Here is a 17,879-nt window from a genome sequence, read left to right as displayed (position 1 = left end):
AGGAGCAATTGCATTGAAAACAGGCAGTTTCAGTCGAAAGGCTGCTTTGCTTACACTTGCTCCAGCCTTCACTGGCAGACCAAAAATCCACCAAAAAGAAGCCCCTCAAAAAAAAACCCAACCCCCAAACAAACACCGAAATTTTAGGTGATACCAAACCCTCTCCTAGGCTGTGAACACTGAAGAAGCCGCCCTGGGAAATGCCCTGGGAAATCCCCCGTGACCGCCCCACGGACCGCTGCTGCTGCTAGGGGGGAACGGGGCAGCCCCCACGACCGCGCCGCCACGGCCGCCTCAGGCCGCAGGGCAACCTTTAAGGCGACTGCGCGCCGAGGCACCGCCCCCGAGGGGCCGGCAGCCAATGGCGGGAGGCCTGGCGCAGCGGCCGGAGGAAGGCGAGGGGCGGGGCGGGCGGCAGTCGCGGGGCGAGCGGCGGTGTCCGGGCCATGCACTCCCTCACCCAGGAGATCCGCGGCTTCTCCAGGGCCAACCTGCGGAAGCAGCGCACACGCGTGACGACGCTGACCGGCAGGAGGATCATCGAGACGTGGCGCGGTGCCTGCCTGCAGGTAGAGGAGGAGGATGCGGCGGCGCCCGGTGTCGGCTACGTGCAGGACCTCAGCGCCGACCTCCAGGTCGGCGTCGTGAAGCCCTGGTTGCTGCTGGGTGAGTGGGGCCGAACGAGCGGCGGGAGGCCCCGGGGCGGGCAGTGGCCGTGCGCCGTGTGCCACCTCGCCGCCGGGGAGGCGAGAGGCCGCGGTTGGTCCCGCAGGGGAAGCGTTTGCGGGGGCGGGGGGGGGGGGAAGCGGGTCCCGGAGCCTCCCGCGGCGGCAGAGCTGCCGTGGCAACCGGCTGGCTTTCCCCTCAGGGTCGCAGGATGCTGCTCACGACCTGGAGACTTTGAGAAAGTATAAGGTAACGTTACCCGGCAATCAAAACGCGCTTGCTGGTGGGTTTCTTTTTTTAAGTTAAAAAGGCTGAAGTACTCTCGAGTAACTTCAAGAAAAATTATATGACGTTTGCGTTTTTAAAAGGCTGCTCCGTTTGCAGACGGATGGATGCCTGCGAGCTTCACCAGAAGCCGAAACACCGTGCTGCAAGACTCATGGTTGTTTAGAGGCGTTTCGTGGAAGGGGCTGCTGCGTTGTCGCCGTATGCGTTTCAGTCTCAGGCGCTAAGCAGCGCTCCCTTGCCTTACGGGGACCCGTGAATCGAGAAAAACAAAGCAGCAGCTCTAAGTCTGTCCCAAACTTTGGTCTTTTTACTCTTCTCTGTTACAGTAATGGGGTGATAAGGCCTTCGGACAGTGGTGCTTCTGCAGGACAGGGAGTGCACCAGTCTGGCATCTGGTGCCATCTAAATGTCACTGCACTGTAAGTTAAAATAACCCACGACCTGGCCGTAGCCTGAACAGAGCAAAGATGGCAGGAGGCCAGACGTGGTCTCGCCTGCTGCCACAGGCAGGTACAGTTTTACTCTGAAATCCTTCTGCTCCAGTAAATGGCACCGGTAACTCGGTAGAAGGAACATTAAGCTGATGGGTTAGGGCAGGCCTGAAATTTGGGGAATTGTCGGGTGGTCTGTGCTCTCGTTCCTATTGCTTTCTCTTTTATTCTTTATCTGTTGAATTTCTGTTGAAAATCCTTACTTTAGTCTGTGTTTGGCTCAGCACAGATCTTTTCATTTCCTCTCAAAAAAAAAAAAAAAGAAAACTGAAATTTATCACAGTATATTTTAACACACAGTAAAATTTTGCTTGGAGAATAGCACACCGTAGACAGCATATGTATGTAGAACTGAACAATGCAGTTGTGTAAGTTACAATCCGTGTACACGTAAAGAATAATTCACCTTTGCTACTGCCTATTTTGCTTGCTCGCTTCAGAAAATGCCTTTTTCTTTTTTCCTTTTTTTTTTTTTTTTTAAACTTAGGTTACTCATGTTCTAAATGTGGCCTACGGAGTCCAAAATGCCTTCCTCAATGACTTTATATACAAGACCATTTCTATTCTGGACCTCCCAGAAACCGACATTACTTCCTATTTCCCAGAATGTTTTGAGTTTATTGAGAAAGCCAAGATCCAGGTACAGTATATCAATAATTAATGCTACTAGTTATCCTGTTTAGATTAGTTATTACCCTGTGCTTTAGAGCAATGCTTCTTTAATACAGCTGGACCAGTGGCTGACTTTACCTAAAGAAATCCCATCGTAAATCCAAGTCAGTACATCTGACAGATAGAAACTTTTTTACTTTCTGTAATTTATCCATCAGGGATGTTGTTTTGGATTAGAAGAAAGCCTGCCAAGGCTTTGACAGATCCGTGTGCTTTGTCAGCAGCTGTCCACCATCCTGGTGCTTTTCCTTGATCATCCATTGAAGGTGCAGCATACTGAGCTCTAAGTCCACGTGCAATTATGTACCAAGACTGTCAGACAATGCGTTAGTAATCTTGGAGCCAGCCAGTGATTTAACTGCTAACAAAATCCTGAAAAGACATGACGTAGGAAACAGGGTGAAGGGACTCCTTCTGGGGTCACTTGGCAGACTTGTGTGTAACCAAGACCATCCCTGACTCATATTTGTTAAATTCAGACTTACTGTATAATTTATGACGAGCACTGCTTTTGTATCAAAACTGTGACGTGACAACCAAACATTACTGCATGTTATTCCACCGTATCTGCCATATGCATTATTTACATAGATTGGGATAAAAGAAGATGATCTTGCCCCAGCTTTCTTTGTGTCACGCAATGTTCTTTCCTTCTCTCATTTATCATTTACGAGCTATGTGATATGCGTTGTCACTTAATGACCTTTTCAAGGTTTCTAGTTACGGTTTCCGCTTCATTTCTAAATGAGACCTGTCATTCATAACTGCGTGGCGTTGCTTTCTGCCTCTGGTGTTTTACATTCCAGTGACTATTTTGTAAGCTAAGGAGCTTTCCTGAAAACTTTTACAGCAATATTAATAGTTTTCTAATGGGAGAGTTGGGTGAAAGAGCAGGTCATTGGTGGAATAGATGTTCTCCAGGATCAGTTCATGAAGCATGTGATAGTAGTATGCGGAGACAGAGCTCTGGATGCTTTGAATCACTTTATTTGCTTTGTCTAAATAGTGTTAAAAAAGCTTATGATAAATTGTATCATGAAGTGCTCTTCTGCTTGAGTAATCACAAAGAGATACTACTGTTTCATCTCCTAACATGGAGAAGGGAGAGATGCTCACTGGTGAGAGAGCATGATACATGAGAAATTATTACTAGAACGTGGTTAAGTTAATGAAGGAGTATGAAAGCGCTTGAGTTTGGGAACAGAAGTAAAGCCTGCTCTGTGCAGTAAGTTGCTACCAGCTGGTACTTGTAACAGGATTGGCTTTTCTAAAACTAACTGTTCCAGTCTGCAGGCACCGCAGTACAAAGTCTGATACTGATCAGAGCTCACCTTTTCTTCTAGGCTCCAAATTGGCAGGAGATTTTCCATGACATGTTAGGTGACCCGTGTCAGATCATAGTGCTATGATTTTTTTTTATCTTTTGGTTTAATATCTAATTATATAAACCCCTCTAAAATCTTGTCGTTCCAGGGAGGAAATCTTAGCTCATGCATGAACATCTCTCCTTATTTCTCCCTCTGTCCCTCCGAAAAAGAAAGCCCTGGCACCACTGCAAAGTAAAGTGGATCCCTAAGGAAATACGTTAGCCTGTGGCTCTTCACCAACAGCTTTATGCTTCTTTTTCATTTCTTTCCTCAGTCAGGCTTTCTTACCTACTGTGTATAACCACTGTATAATCACCATTTCTTTTGATGGGAGGGGTTTTTTTTGCTTCTCCCTGTATAAAAAATAATAAAACGCCCCCTTGTTCTTGAATCTTAAGAGGTTCTTGCACGACCATGGACCATTTCTGGGCAGGTGAAGGTTAGGCTATGAGGATCATAGCAGGGAGTTCTTAGTAAATAAAGATTAATTTCATACCTGCAGTCTGTTTTTCCCTTTTGTTCTGTATTCATATCTAATACAAATTCAGTTAAGAATTACATGCCAAATTTGTCTTTGTATAAAGAAACAACAGGGTTTAGCAAGGAAAGATAGATCTTCTCAGTATTAAATTTGATTTAATGTTACTGCCCATGCTCATTCATGATCAGTAGTTTTCAAGTCTATTCCGTGGATATCACTATATAATTTTTAGCAATGTACAACAGAACAGTCGTTAAAAAAAAACCTTAAAAGAAATGCGAAGGAGGAAAATAAAGCATGAACTCAAAGGAAAAAAAAAATCACTTTCAATCCTCACTTCTTACCCTCAGTGCCAGTGCTAGATATTGATCTCAATTATGGTACGTTATGTCTGAAAAAACTTCCATTAAACCAGTAAGAACTACTCCAGATCTACGGTGGATAAGCTTCAGCAATTGCTTCATTAGCAGTGGCATAAATATAATTTTTAACATCATCATTTTAATGTCATTTTTATAAAGGAGATAATGGGTTTACAGATCACCACTGGCACTTCCTCAGTGAGTTGAAATACACGTACAAGTCTGCTTTACACTCTGTGATCAGGAAACATGCCCCTGTGAATGGGAGAAAGAGAATGAAGATCACAATTTCCAGCAGCCAATGCAAAGGGGATGTGATTTCCATTGCCAAAAAGGGTTATTGTGATTCATTGTGCTGGGATGCGGGAGCTTAGATTCAGTTCCTAGCTCTGCTGTAATCTTGTTGTGTTAACTTGATCAAGTCATTCTTCTAGTCTCAGCTTGGCATTTCTTCAACGAGGATAACAACACTCAATTTCACACTTCTTTGTCTTATTTAAACTGGAGGGGGTTTGGAGCAGGAACCATTTTCTGCTCTGTGTGTTTATTAATATGCCGGATAATTGCAACTCCCAGGCCTGTAACGTAAGTCATCATGTTCCTGGAAAGGAACCCTGGTGGTTATAAACTCTTTTTTTTCCTCTGGGTAAAATGCCCGTTGAGTAATTTGTGCTTGTTAAGGGCAGATGGAGCAGGCTGTTTGTATCTAGAATATATTTGTTTAGCCTCAAATATCTGAGCACATTGTGTTTTGTTTCAGTATCTTTATTCAGAATGTGGAGATGCTAGGGTCTTTTTTTTTGTGAAAGTGGCATTTGGCAGACAGTTTGGACCAAGCTTTTTCCAGATCATAGTCGTGACGTACAAACGTCACAACATCGCAAAGCCTGGGCATTGCAAACGCTGCCTAAGCCACGCTGGCTTGTCTAGTTGTCTTTGTGTTAACTCACACTCTTTATTTCTTAACAAAACTTGCAGTTTCTTGTTAAAGAGTCATTCAGGTGTCTCAATGCTTTTATGGGAAATGTGTAAGCAGGATAAACCCATTCATTTTAAATATAATTCAGGATGAGCCTGAATTTAACCCCCACGAGTCACATTTGTGAATTTATAAGGAGGTTCAGTAGTTTTGGGTTTTGCACCTTTGTCCCCCAGTGAAAGGATGTGAGTTGCACCAGCTGTACCACCCGACCGCTACAGCCGTACCAGCGGTGTGCTGGGGAGGTAGAGATTTGTTGTAAATCACACGATACCTTTTCTGATTTTTCTGTTCCTATGCATGATCCTGCTTACCCAGGATCTTCACTGAAGAACTCCAGAGTACGCAAGAAGTGTGCGACTGAAAGCACAAGATGTTCTAAAATCCGCTTCTGTGCCTAGCTGTTTGCTGCCTTGCTATGTTTTTAACCTGGTAACAAGGTACAATCAGGTTCCTTTCCATATAGCAAATAAAAAGTATTTTAAAATTGGCACCCGATTAGATCAGATATCTTAGTGTCCCAGATGTCTGTGACGTTGGATTTTATGTGAGGGGGCTGCTGCAGGGTCTTGGGGAAAGGGACAGTGGAACATTTTTTAGTTCTAAGGTATGAATTAGCTTTGAAGTATTTAGTAATTATAAAGTGGCTTCGGTTAGAAAAATATTTAATTTGGGGCGTATTTAACTGTGTTTGGAGTTACTTATATGTGAAAATATTTGCTTTGAGCTTAGCAAGGATCTTTTAATAACTCTTACTAGATTTGTATATAAGGTTTCTAATACTTGTTGCTATCTAGTTAATGAATATCCCAACTAATGTTTCCTTTGTTTCTTGAAGGATGGTGTGGTACTGGTCCACTGTAACGCAGGAGTCTCACGTGCAGCGGCAGTAGTCACCGGTTTTCTAATGAATTCAGAAAGACTGAGTTTTGCCAGAGCCTTTTCCTTGGTGAAAAATGCAAGGCCTGCAGCTTGTCCAAATCCTGGCTTCATGGAGCAGCTTCACAAATACCAAGAACAGAATATAAAGGCAAATGGAAGCATAAACGATCACGACTGATCAAAAGGGAGAAGTGAAGCAATCTGTTTTGACTGTACAGTAACGGATGTTGGATGTACTTTAATCTGTCATTTTGCAATCCCCTTTCACATGTGCATTTTGAAGTCTTTCTATACACAGCTTTTTTCTGTGTGTCCCCCCCCGCCCTTGACTCGCTTTTTTCAGTATGTAGTGTAAAGGCCAAATGGTATTCCACTGACTTCGGAGATGATTCTGCCCAAGAATGAGCTCTTCGCAGAGCACTAATAAAAAGATAAAGTTATATGTTCCTTGCAATATTAAAAACCCCCAATTTTTTTATTGAACTATCAGAGAATGCAGGCAATAGAGAAAGGAAATAACTGAGATAAGTTGCCCTGTTTAATACTAAACCACATCTTTATGGATTCTAGTTGATCGTAAAATCTAGATAATGTTCATATAATAAAGTATCAAATCCAGTATCAAATCCTTGATACTGGATTTTAAATTTATATTGCAACTAAAGAGGATTTTATTGAGTTTTGTGGGCTAGCCAACCATTAAATATGTTCGGAAATTAAAACAGATGGTCTTTTGATGGAAGTAAAAAGATGTAAGATGCTTTAATGCTTCATTTCTTTCTACTGTTTCTCATCGAGGAGTGAGTTGTGCACTAACAATGTTTTCAAAGTGCTGGAATCAGGCTATCACAGGTTTTTTTGTAGATCATTTTGGTGGAGATATGGAAAATGTTTATAATGACCTGTCTCTGACCTGCTGCTACTGCCTTTTCTTTGCAGTCCTCAGTTGCTGTCGCCTTACTCCATTCCACATCACATATAAAGAACAGACATCATAGGATAGGTAACTTTGACTCTCCTGACAGATCTCAGGCTGGAATAGCTTCAAGGTGGCATGTTTAACAAAATCTGTAAAAGATTTTAATAGTCATTTGTGTGGCCTTCATGCCAGTTCTACATGGTTTGATATATTAATATAGAGTAAAATAAAAAGAGCACTGTGTTTGGATAAATCTTGTGCTGAAGTGATTTGAAAGGTTTGGTTTCAAGAACTGATAAGAGTATTCCCTCCTCATAGCACTAGTTAGAACTGCAGCACGTCATTGCGTATGAGCTACGCTCTGTATGGTTTTCAATAATACTTGCTCGTGCCAAATGCTACTGCAAGGTTTAGGTTACCCCCTGGCCTCTGATTGCTGTTCTGTGGTCACCATATCCCCATTTCCACGGCGGAGCCGGTCACTGCACTGCCGTTTTAGATGCGGATGGATGCGTGCGCTGTCAACCCTGGAAACGACCGACTGCCCTTTTCTCTGGTGGGTAAGCGTTCCCACTTCATCTCGGCGGCGGGTTTATGAGTTCATAGCCCATAGAAATAATCCAGGACAAGCACCTGTAATGACAAATTCGGTTTTTAAGTTGGCGTGTGCAGTTGACGTTAGCTGACTCGTAGTGATTACGAGAGCGGGGCCGTGAGGCGAGGACAGCCGGCGACACGCGGACCCCTCTGCGGCCCAGCCGCGGGGGATCAAGGAAGAGCCGCGGCTAGCGGGACCTTCCCCGCTGTGAGGTAACACCCCCCCGCCCCGCGGCGTGTGGGCGTGCCGCGCGGTGACGTCACGCGCCCTCTCAGCCGGGGCCGCTCATAAGATGGCAGGAGGGCGGGTGGGAAGTGACGGCGGGAGGAAGTTCCGTCTCGTTTGAAAGCGCCCGGCGGAGCTGCTGACGGTCTTTTCCCGCCGACATGGCCGCCTTCGCCATGGAGCCGCCGCCTGCAGGTGAGCCGGGCCGCAGGGCCGCCCCCTCCCTCTCTCTCTTCCCCCCCCCCCCCCCGGCTTCGTGCCCCCTTCGGCTTCGCCCGGCGCCGCCTTGCCCCGCGCGCGCCGTTCCGTGCGGCGGTTGGTCGCGTGCGGGGCCGTTGGTCGGCGCGAGCCGCCTCAGAGTTCGGTGGTGCCCGGCCATGGCTGCTCGGCTCTTTTCCCCGACGCTGCCCGCGTTCTTCCGGCCTGGTGAGGGGATTGGGGCCGGAGCTGGTCCCCTGCTCCGGCTGGGGGGACGCGTTGGGGGAGCCCGGGCGCCGCCGGGCTGAAGTGGGAGATGGGAGACCGCACCGGAATGAGCCTCTTCCTCTGAGGGAAGACGAAAGGGAGTGCGGGGTTAAACCAGGCAGCCGGTGCTCCGCGGTATAAGATCCGTAACTCAGGGCCGCTCGGGTGTGGCGAGGCCGGCTGTGGCGGCAGGGCTGCGGGGAAGCCGCGGTCTGGCTGGTGGAGCCCCCGGTGCTCTGCCGGAGCACGGTCTCTGCGCTTGGGCGTGGATCCGGCTGGCAGGGGAGGAGAATCCAGCCTTGGTGTGATTGCTTTTACATAGGAAACGCCTTTAAAACATCTCGATAACCAAAATTGCCCTCAAAACCAGAAATCCAGCCCTAACCAAAGCAGTATATTTTAAGAATTAAGTCTCAGCTTGGCAGTTCTTGCACTTGCTGAAAACTCAAGGTTGTGATAAACTTCGCTTGCTTGGAAAATAAATGGTTAGAACAGTCTTAGTCACTTATTGTATATTGTTTTATGTTTCTTTAATAGAACTGCTATTTAAGCTATGGAAAAGGCTAGATCACTAGGCTTCTTCCATGTTTTTACATTTTGTTTTTGTTCACGCAGGAGCTGAGCCAATGACTCTTGGTTCCCCGACATCTCCAAAACCAGGAGCTAGTGCTCAGTTTCTTCCTGGGTTCTTGATGGGCGACTTACCTGCACCAGTGACTCCCCAACCACGTGCTTTAAGTGGCCCTTCAGTTGGTGTAATGGAAATGAGGTCTCCACTACTTGCAGGTTAGAACTTGTTAAATGCTGAAAAATTGTCCTGAAAGTAAAAATGTGGTATGTCTTATTGCTTTGTGTGACTGTTGCAGACTTGAATTCTTGTAGTTTTATAACTTGCTCTAAACAAACTCAACTCATTGAAGTGGTGAACTCAAGTGTATTCAGTGGAGTTTGGCTACATTTGTCAAAGTAGACTTAAGTTTAATAAATGTTTTAAACATGGCAGTTTTGTTACCAGGGAAGGTTGCTTTTATAGGGAAAGTAATTTGAACCTCTCAATATAACATCAACTTATATAGCTCTTTACAAGTCAGTTGCACATATGGTCATCAATGTTTTCTTTGTTTAAAACAGAGATGTCTACTGGCAAATTAAATGCAGCTTATGCAAGCTGGTGATTTCTCTGCAACTGATGCTAAAAAATCACTTACAGATTGTAAGACTTCTAAAAACTGGATGGAGAAAAACTAAAAAATACTCCTTAATTACTGTCTAACAGTTACATTTACAGTCCTGATGTCTGCTGTATTTGGGCTTGAGTAGTGACTTTTCCCAGCTGTAGATGCTCATCTCTCTCCAACCACCTAATTGATCTGACTAGAAAGTCCTTACCTATGTTTCTAAAATGGTGGTGTTGTATGTCTGTTTTCTTCTCTGAGAAGTATGAGTGAGTAGGTAACAGCTTCATTGATTTATTTCATATCATGGGTGATATTGGCTTTTCTATTAATAAGTTAGTGTAATCTAAATATTTGGTGCTAGTGTGCTAGTCATTTTGAAGGAGAAATTGAGGATTAAAGTACTGCAAGATAATTTTAGATATTCTTTTCTTCTGATTTCAAGCAGAATTGGACTTGATAATCCTTATGGATCCCTTCCAACTTGAGATATTCTAAGATTGGTGGTCTGTTGGTCTCCAGTTTCTTGCTCGTCTTCCCCCCTCATGCAAGCCTCTTGAGAAAAATATTATGAAATTGAAAAGCCATGTGAATTTCACCTAATTGTTTTTAAAAGGGTTTGTAACAGCCTCAGAGTATCAATATTAGAAAAGAGGGACTAAGAAAGATGATAACACAGGCCTCCCAAAATGAGTGATTAAATATATTGCTTAAACTGAAAACCTTGATGGGAGAGTGCTTTATATAATGTGTATTTGTATAATACACTGTAATAGTTCTTGGATGTGTTAAACAGTTCAGAGAGGAGTCTTGAAGCTCAGAATTTAGGATTGAAAAGTACTTAGGAAAAGCTTAACTTCCAAATCTTTTGCAGGTGAAAACTGTTAAGTCAAACTACTTGTTCCTTCCCCCCCTGCCCTAGGGTAAACCCATGCAAAGTGTTCAGAGATATGTCAAGATCTTTCAGTCAGTTTAATTCTCTGTTATACTTGAAGTCCCAAAGATTACAACATGGGAGAGCAGCTGGCTTAACTTCATCCTGTCTAAATGCAAACTAGTTCCTGCTCTCAAGAGTTGACATTTTTATTTAACATGAAATTACGTGGAAGGGAAAGGAATTTGCACAGTGGGAATGTGACAGCATGTGCAATGTCTGTGTGCATTTTGGTATGGTTCTTCAGCATGTAGAATGTCTCCAGTCTTAAAAGCCTTGCTTTTGCCTCTCTCCTACAGGGAAGGTAGTATCTGAAACAACTAAAATACACTACTAACTTGCCTTAAAATAGGAAAATGTAGCTATGCTCAGAATGTCATGAAAAGAGCAAGCGCATGTAAGTAGTGAATATACTGGGTTAATAAGAGGTCTAAAAGTTTTAGATGATACTTGTGTAAGGAGGCAGTTTCTGACACATGTGATATTCTTATGTGGAATGTTCAAACCTGAACAGTTTGATAGGCCCTCAGTGAAACAATCAACAAGTCTTTAATGGCTGAATTTACTGTTAAAGTTTCAAGAACAAGTAGTAGTGGAGTAAAATTACAAGTTTCTTCATGCTTTTCCTGTTTTCCTTTTAATTGCAGGAGGATCTCCCCCACAACCAGTAGTCCCTACACATAAAGATAAAAGTGGTGCTCCACCAGTTAGAAGCATATATGATGAGTTATCTAGTCCTGGACTTGGATCAACACCTCTAACCTCAAGAAGACCAGTAAGTGCCTTAGCTACTGGCCAATTAGCAGAAGATGTGAGGTAGCTTACTGCTTCAGTGAACTCTTAACTCAGTTGTATAAACTGCTGTAGCAAAATGACTGGTGAGTCTTCAGATCATGCTGTTGCTTAGTCTGGGTGTTTGGTGTACCTGTTCCTGAGTAGTCTAAATGAGAGCTGCAGCTCTTGAGCTGTCTCCTATTGTTATTGATTGTTGATATTGTAGAGAATGACAAATGCAATTCATGCCTCTGCTATGCTGAGTACATGACAAATGAGGGCTTGTCACAGCTTTTCACCTTCTTGTAAATTTATTTCGCTGATTGCCAGAAGGGTCCAAATATGCATTATCTTTCTTTTAGTGGGCAATAGAGACATTTACTGACACAGAAGGAATTTTGTGCTGAGTAAAATATCTAATCAAAATTTGGGCAGGGAGGCGGGGTTAATTCTGAAAGAGTAACAGTAAAACTTGTAGAAGGTCATCCTAATAATAAGCTCTGCTACTTACCTCAACTGAGCAGTCAAGCATTAGTAGGTTCTTTTCCAGTGAACGTGATTCTTTTGATGCAAGAATGCCTTTCGCTCTTTATTGAGTGTTGTCTTCTGAAAGTTCAAGTTGTCTCTGAAGGGCAGAATCCAATACTGTCTTAAAGGACTGGATATTTAAAAAAAAAAAAGAGCTGCTATCAGAATGCATGTTGCTGGGTCTGCAGGTGCTTCAGTTTGTTTGATCTTGTATCTAAGAAATACCATGATTCTGGCTAAAAATACACTAAAATTGTTTTGGATATTGAAATCCTTCTATGTTAAACAGAAAATAACTATTGACAGCTAAAACTCAAAGTGTACTTGCCTTCAGTGCAGTTGCACTAAGTAGTTGAGAGGGAAAGTAAGTCTAGAGATGAGGAATACAAGTGGGGATTATGCTCCTGTGATTTCTAAGCCCTTTAGACAGTGAAAATCAGATGCTGGTAGCTTATGATACTGGCATTCTTTCCATCAGGATGCACATTAATGTGTGAATTATTATACTACAGCAATAGTGAGATGCCTATTTTGAAAAGGTTAAGCTATAAGGTTTCTGAGTATTGATACCTAAAGTTACTTGCTTTTACAAAGCATATGTGGTTGGTATTAGGTAACAGATTGTTCAGTTCCTGTTAGCTAAAGCTCACCCTAAGACTAAATAAGTTTTCTTCTACACCAGTAGCTCTTTCTTGTTAGATGATGAAACATTGTAGACAGACCCTGAATTCTGTTGCTTGTGGTGCTTCCCTTCTGTAGTTTGCTCTGCATTCCTGTACTATCTCTGATACTTGCATTTAAGCCTCTGATCAGCAAAGTTAACTGCATTCTCTTCTGAGGCTTAGTAATCAGCTGGAAAATGCAGGATGTTATAGTTGAGGCCTACTGGATGTCCAGGCTACCTGCTAATCTGTGTGCTAGAATGTAAAAACATTGTCAAATAACTCTTCATGAATAACTACTAATAATCTTGTGTTAAATATACATATAAATGTCTGTTCTTACTCAAAAAGTTAGGAGTAACTTAAGGCAAACAGTTAATATTCTTACCTGGAGCTTAAGTTACCTGAAAATGATCTCTTCTGATTGGAGAAGTGTACTTGTAAGAATGTTTTGTTACTTTCTGTATTTTAATGCAGGCCAGCTTTTCTCTAACACAGAGCCCATTGGTTGGAACTATGCCATCAACTCCTGGAACAGGTAGATGTCCTGTCAAAATGTATAATCTATTTTCTTACAGCTTTCCTTAATACACAAAAATTATCACTGTTCAAGCTACATCAATTCCTTGCTGCTAATTTGCAGAGGAGTTGCATCTTTATTTACTAGCTTTTCAAAAGGTATGTGGATGTGAATAGGAAATATTTTTCCACGCTGAGACTGACTGAATTTCAGTCAACTTATTCCTTATTTAAAGTTTGATGAACTGAGTGCAGAGGTGGCTGTACTTGAGTGAAGCAGCTGAGATTGATGGGTTGCCTTCCATCTTCATAAGGTTTCTTGTGTATGAACCTGTGGCTTCTTGCTAAGCTTGATTCTGCTGTCTGGTTCTGATATGGCTTCTGTATGAAGCTGGTGGTGTTTAGAGGTCAAGGAGAAAGCTAGGTTGCTAGTCATAAAACTTCCTTGCATGCTTGCAGATGTGAAGTTTGGATTGACTTAATATTTGTCTGTGTCTGCAAATCTCCATCAAACTCTTCCATATACAAGTGAAATGCTTGATACTGGATTTATTCTTTTACTATAGGCTCTTAAGCTTATCTGTCTTGCAAAAGTAATTTGTTAAACAATGCCTTTTCAATTTAACAGCTTCAAGTATGTTCAGTCCTGCAAGTATTGGGCAACCTAGGAAGACTACTCTATCTCCTGCTCAGCTGGATCCTTTTTATACTCAGGGTGATTCCCTGACTTCAGAAGATCAACTAGATGACACATGGGTAACTGTGTTTGGGTAAGTTGATTTCCAAAGTGTAACATTCCTTAAGTCACTGCTTCAAAAATGGCATTAACACACTAGTCTGTTTTGGATTTCTAAAAACCCTTTGTAGGGTTGTATTTTAGCACTGGAATTCTTAAATTACTCATTATAATTTCTTGAGTATTTTTTGTCTTGCAGATTTCCTCAAGCATCAGCTTCATATATTCTTCTACAGTTTGCTCAGTATGGAAACATATTGAAGCATGTGGTATGTCTAAGTTTCATACTTATTTCTGAAAATATTCTGGCTCATTTTTTAAAAGGCTAACTCTCACATAATCTCATGCAGATGTCCAACACAGGAAACTGGATGCATATTCGATATCAGTCTAAGCTTCAAGCTCGGAAAGCCTTAAGCAAAGATGGAAGAATTTTTGGTGAATCTATCATGATTGGTGTCAAGCCATGTATAGATAAAGTAAGTTAACAGCTGCCTTTATTTAAATATAAGGCGCTCTGCTTTTGGGCTTCCTCTTTATTTGCCTGGACCTCTTTAATTTTTTTCTTTTTGAATTGCAAAGCTTAGGTGATTCAGTTATATAGGTAAAGGTTATACTTTACATGAGTTTTTCTGAAGTATTTGACAAAATTTCCTGCTGAGAAGGATCATTGTAACTTCCAAGAAGCACAGATTTCTCAATGTACAGAATTATATTGCTGTACAAGATATGAAGTGAAACCCTAATGTATGAGAGCAAAGAATTTCCCAGACTGGAATTTGTGGGTTTTTAGGGGCTGCGGTAGATATGTGCTGGTAGATTAAGACCGCTATTGCTCCTAGTTGTCCCTCTTTTTTTTTTATGTGACTGTTTATCTGGTTCTGGCTTTTCAGTTTATCTTAGTACATAAGACTGAAAACTTGTTAGCAAGACAGTCCTGATCATATTCTCCTCCCTGCCCTCACAGAAACACATCCCTTTCTTGTAAGTAGTGGCTGGGGTAGGTGTGGCTGTATTCCAGTCTAATTTTATCATGAGCTATTAGTTTCTAGGCATTGACAATGCCCTGACCACTAATTCTTGCAGCACTTTGCACTGGGTACTGTACATTAGCTTAAGCAAATGACAGTCATTCTTTGATAGTTCAGAGGTTATTTTTTTTGGTCTCCTCCAAGGATATGTGATGTTAGCATCAGTAATGTGAGCTTTCAAGTGTAAACCATTCTGAGAAGGCAGCCCTAGAAATTTGAGCTTGCAATTACTTCAGTTGTTATCAGTTTGAAACCTTGCTTATACTGACTAAAATTCAGAAATAAATGTACTTCAGTGCCCCTTTCTTCTCTGGGCTTCTGATGGTAGAGCTTCCAGTCTCTTAACTTATTTACTGTTTTGGTGTCCAGATTTTAAAATGACTGAATTGCCTATAGGCCAAAACTCTAGAAGTAGTGATCTAAGACCTTTAATTGTCAGGCATCTGATCTTTGTTGCTTTTGAATTCTTGTTATGTCTTTTGTAGATAGTGTCTGCTTTTTGGAGGCAAGGAGATTTCTACAGATTAATCCATTGAGGGTTTGGCATTAGCTTGTAAAACTCTTTGTTGCAATTGAAAACTAAATGTGATGGATAGGACCAATCCTATCATGTATTTTGGATAGCTTGTCTTGTGCCAGATGTGCTTCTGAATTTCTACTGTCTTTAGGCTGGTTGAATGCTGTGCTCCACTGGAGTCTAAATGCAGCAAATCAGGTCTCCCCAGGCTGGTTGTCATTTCCCATCCATCAAGTCACTTGCTTCCTCTTCCATTCTACATGCATTCCTTTCTAAACCTAAGCTTACAGAATGGAGCCTTCTGATTCCTTTCCTAGCATTTGATAAGGGGACTGAGTGAAATTCCTTGGCAAGTTGAGTCTGAGCAAAAAGCTGCAAGTTGGTAAGGGCTTGGACACTGTCCTGTATGGATTGGGTAAAATATTTTAGAAGTGTTTAGAAAGAGGGTGCGATGCTATTTAGTCCAGCTGGGCCTGAAAGAAGTTACTACTTGAAGTTTGTTGTGAGGCTTAGAAACTGTTTCAAACTTGGCTGACACTTAGAATGTACAGTGAACAGATTACAAGCTTCTGCTGCTTTGCAATGGCATCATCTGACATATAATGATTGCAGCAAGGAAAATGCTTGGTGATAATGTGTACTTGTGTGCTCTGTACTGACAGGTAATTTACCTGTGGTCTTTGCTTACTTTGAGCTGTGAACATACTTTTATCAAACAATTCTAGATAATGCTAGATAATTTTAGCATTTGTTTACATTATATTAAACTTCTTTTAAAGAGTGTGATGGAAAACTTTGAAAGAAGCTCTGCATCCTCAATGTCTTCAGTTTTCACTCCACCTACAAAATCCGTTGGCACACCAGTACAACCTGCAAATAATACTACGAGGATTTCTACAATGAGACCTCTTGCAACAGCATACAAAGCTTCCACTAGTGACTATCAGGTATTTTAGGGGAAACAGAGGCATGTGTTTCTTATCTCCCCTTAGTTGCATGAGGCTGTACGCACATTAACTTCAATGTGACCTTAGCCTTTATCTTCTCCTGTCATTTCTTTAAAGGTGTGGTTCAAGTACAAACTCAGCCTGTTCAGGCTCTAAAATAATAATAATTAAAAATTAATAACTTGTCACTTTTCCAGAGGGCTTGTTCTGAAAATCTTTCAAACATATTTTGTCAAAATATAGTAGGATTTAGGAAATGAAAAGAAAAACTGGTTAGTATAAAAAGAATTAACTACATGTTGACTGATTCTCTTTATTTTCTCTTCTTCTTTCCCCTGCCTTCCAGGTGGTGTCTGACAGACAAACTCCTAGGAAAGATGAAAGTATTGTATCTAAGGCAATGGAATATGTATTTGGCTGGTAATATACAAGAGGAAGTAACACACTAAGTTGGTCAGGGTTTGAAATATGCTGCTGACATCTGTGGTTAGTTGTATAACTACTGGTGGCAGTATTTTAACTTACATCTCACCTTTTATGCCTTCAGTTGATTCAGCAGACATGTAGCTTGCACTTTAAATGATGGTGATGTACACATGGTTTTAAAAACTGAGTAAGTGTAAATACAAGTGTTTTTCCCATTTGTGCTCCAATTGCATGATTGTAGAAGAATATCAGCACTGACTTTTCCTCTGTAATTACTTTGTGAATTACTTCCCAGTATGTTGGAAATGTTTAAAATGGCAGCTTTATTTACTGATGCCTTTTTTTTTGCCTGAAAACATGGTAGGCTACTTGCAGGAAGAACACTAGGCACAACTGGCTCCCAGGGACAGGGACTGTTCTTAGTATATGTGACTTTAATTTTTTTTATTAGGCTTCATTGCTGTTTTATAACTATCTCTCTGGCATTGTGTTCTAAATGGCATAGCAACCTTTTACCTTCTTGTTTTATTAATAAAGCTAAATAAAGTTAAGTTTTTCTTAGGTTGTTCTTAAAACAAGTGTGAGTTCTGTTAGGAAAACCTATTTGCAGTGCTCTTAACTGTTAAATATGATGCTGCCTAATGCTTGTTAACGTGTTATCAGCAGAGCAGATGCTGCTGACTTTTACTGAAGTAGTACCAACCGGCGTTAAAACTAGCAAATGTATAAATGTTGTCTCTGAGTATTTTATTGCAGTGTGCACTTAACAGGTAACAAACCGTAGTATTCTAAGCTATAAAATGTTGAGTTGAAGTAGCTGAATAGAAAAATGCAATGTGTCAGTGACCAGAGCTGCTTTCATTTCAAGACTCTTCGAAGACATTTTCTCCAAAGTATTGTTTGAATGATGATTTTTTTAATTGAACTTCTTCCCCTTGAGGCTTTCTTCTGGAGGTGAGCCTCTCGAGTAACGATGTGTGTCATGTAAGCTTATAGTCTGCTAGATAAAGGTCTCTCTTACCTGGGGGAGAGCAATTTTTTTCTCTAATGCTTGGGAAACTACATGTAACTATTATTTTAATTTCATAGCTGTGTTAGTGTGGGTCAACATCAGTATTTTAGTTTGTGTCAGTAGTGTGTTTGTCAGGTCAATATCCAGTCATACCTATTTCCATACTTTGTTTCACACTGCAATGTGGTCTCATAGTTCTTCAGCTGCACTTCTCTGATAAAAG

At 41.7% G+C, this 17,879-nt stretch overlaps 2 protein-coding genes across 5 annotated transcripts; both read left to right on the top strand.

The window, feature by feature from the left end:
* Positions 1–397: 397 nt before the first annotated feature.
* DUSP19 (dual specificity phosphatase 19) lies at positions 398–7,360 on the top strand. 4 transcript variants are annotated; one of them, XR_008577719.1, is made up of 6 exons: positions 420–666; positions 869–915; positions 1,051–1,373; positions 1,933–2,085; positions 3,591–5,746; positions 6,145–6,244. XR_008577719.1 is itself a non-coding variant. In XM_054830574.1 (4 exons), the coding sequence occupies exons 1-4, from the start codon at positions 447–449 to the stop codon at positions 6,364–6,366; spliced, it is 642 nt and encodes a 213-aa protein (XP_054686549.1). In that variant the 5' UTR covers positions 398–446; the 3' UTR covers positions 6,367–7,360. The 4 variants fall into 4 exon arrangements, 2 of the variants coding, with proteins under 2 accessions (XP_054686549.1, XP_054686550.1); XR_008577720.1 differs by lacking the exons at positions 3,591–5,746; positions 6,145–6,244 and adding an exon at positions 2,276–3,581; XM_054830574.1 differs by lacking the exons at positions 1,051–1,373; positions 3,591–5,746 and having other exon boundaries at positions 398–666; positions 6,145–7,360.
* A 631-nt stretch (positions 7,361–7,991) lies between these two features.
* NUP35 (nucleoporin 35) lies at positions 7,992–16,859 on the top strand. The gene is made up of 9 exons (XM_054830604.1): positions 7,992–8,125; positions 9,011–9,181; positions 11,152–11,279; positions 12,946–13,006; positions 13,616–13,757; positions 13,923–13,992; positions 14,074–14,202; positions 16,051–16,218; positions 16,565–16,859. Exons 1-9 carry the CDS (start codon positions 8,092–8,094, stop codon positions 16,640–16,642), a joined length of 981 nt encoding a protein of 326 aa, XP_054686579.1. The 5' UTR covers positions 7,992–8,091; the 3' UTR covers positions 16,643–16,859.
* The last annotated feature ends 1,020 nt before the right edge of the window (positions 16,860–17,879 follow it).

This window comes from Grus americana, chromosome 6, assembly GCF_028858705.1.
Source record: "Grus americana isolate bGruAme1 chromosome 6, bGruAme1.mat, whole genome shotgun sequence".
In the NCBI taxonomy this organism is placed as follows: Eukaryota; Metazoa; Chordata; class Aves; order Gruiformes; family Gruidae; genus Grus; species Grus americana.
The sequence above is the reverse complement of the archived record's forward strand: the minus strand, read 5'-3'. Positions and strand labels throughout refer to the sequence as shown.

Coding starts and splice junctions, on each gene's coding strand:
- DUSP19 (XM_054830574.1), top strand. CDS start 447: ATGCACTCCCTCACCCAGGAGATCCGCGGCTTCTCCAGGGCCAACCTG. Junction 667..868: donor GAAGCCCTGGTTGCTGCTGG/GTGAGTGGGGCC, acceptor CTTTCCCCTCAG/GGTCGCAGGATGCTGCTCAC. Junction 2,086..6,144: donor TTGAGAAAGCCAAGATCCAG/GTACAGTATATC, acceptor TGTTTCTTGAAG/GATGGTGTGGTACTGGTCCA.
- NUP35 (XM_054830604.1), top strand. CDS start 8,092: ATGGCCGCCTTCGCCATGGAGCCGCCGCCTGCAG. Junction 14,203..16,050: donor TCAAGCCATGTATAGATAAA/GTAAGTTAACAG, acceptor CTTCTTTTAAAG/AGTGTGATGGAAAACTTTGA. Junction 16,219..16,564: donor CTTCCACTAGTGACTATCAG/GTATTTTAGGGG, acceptor CCTGCCTTCCAG/GTGGTGTCTGACAGACAAAC.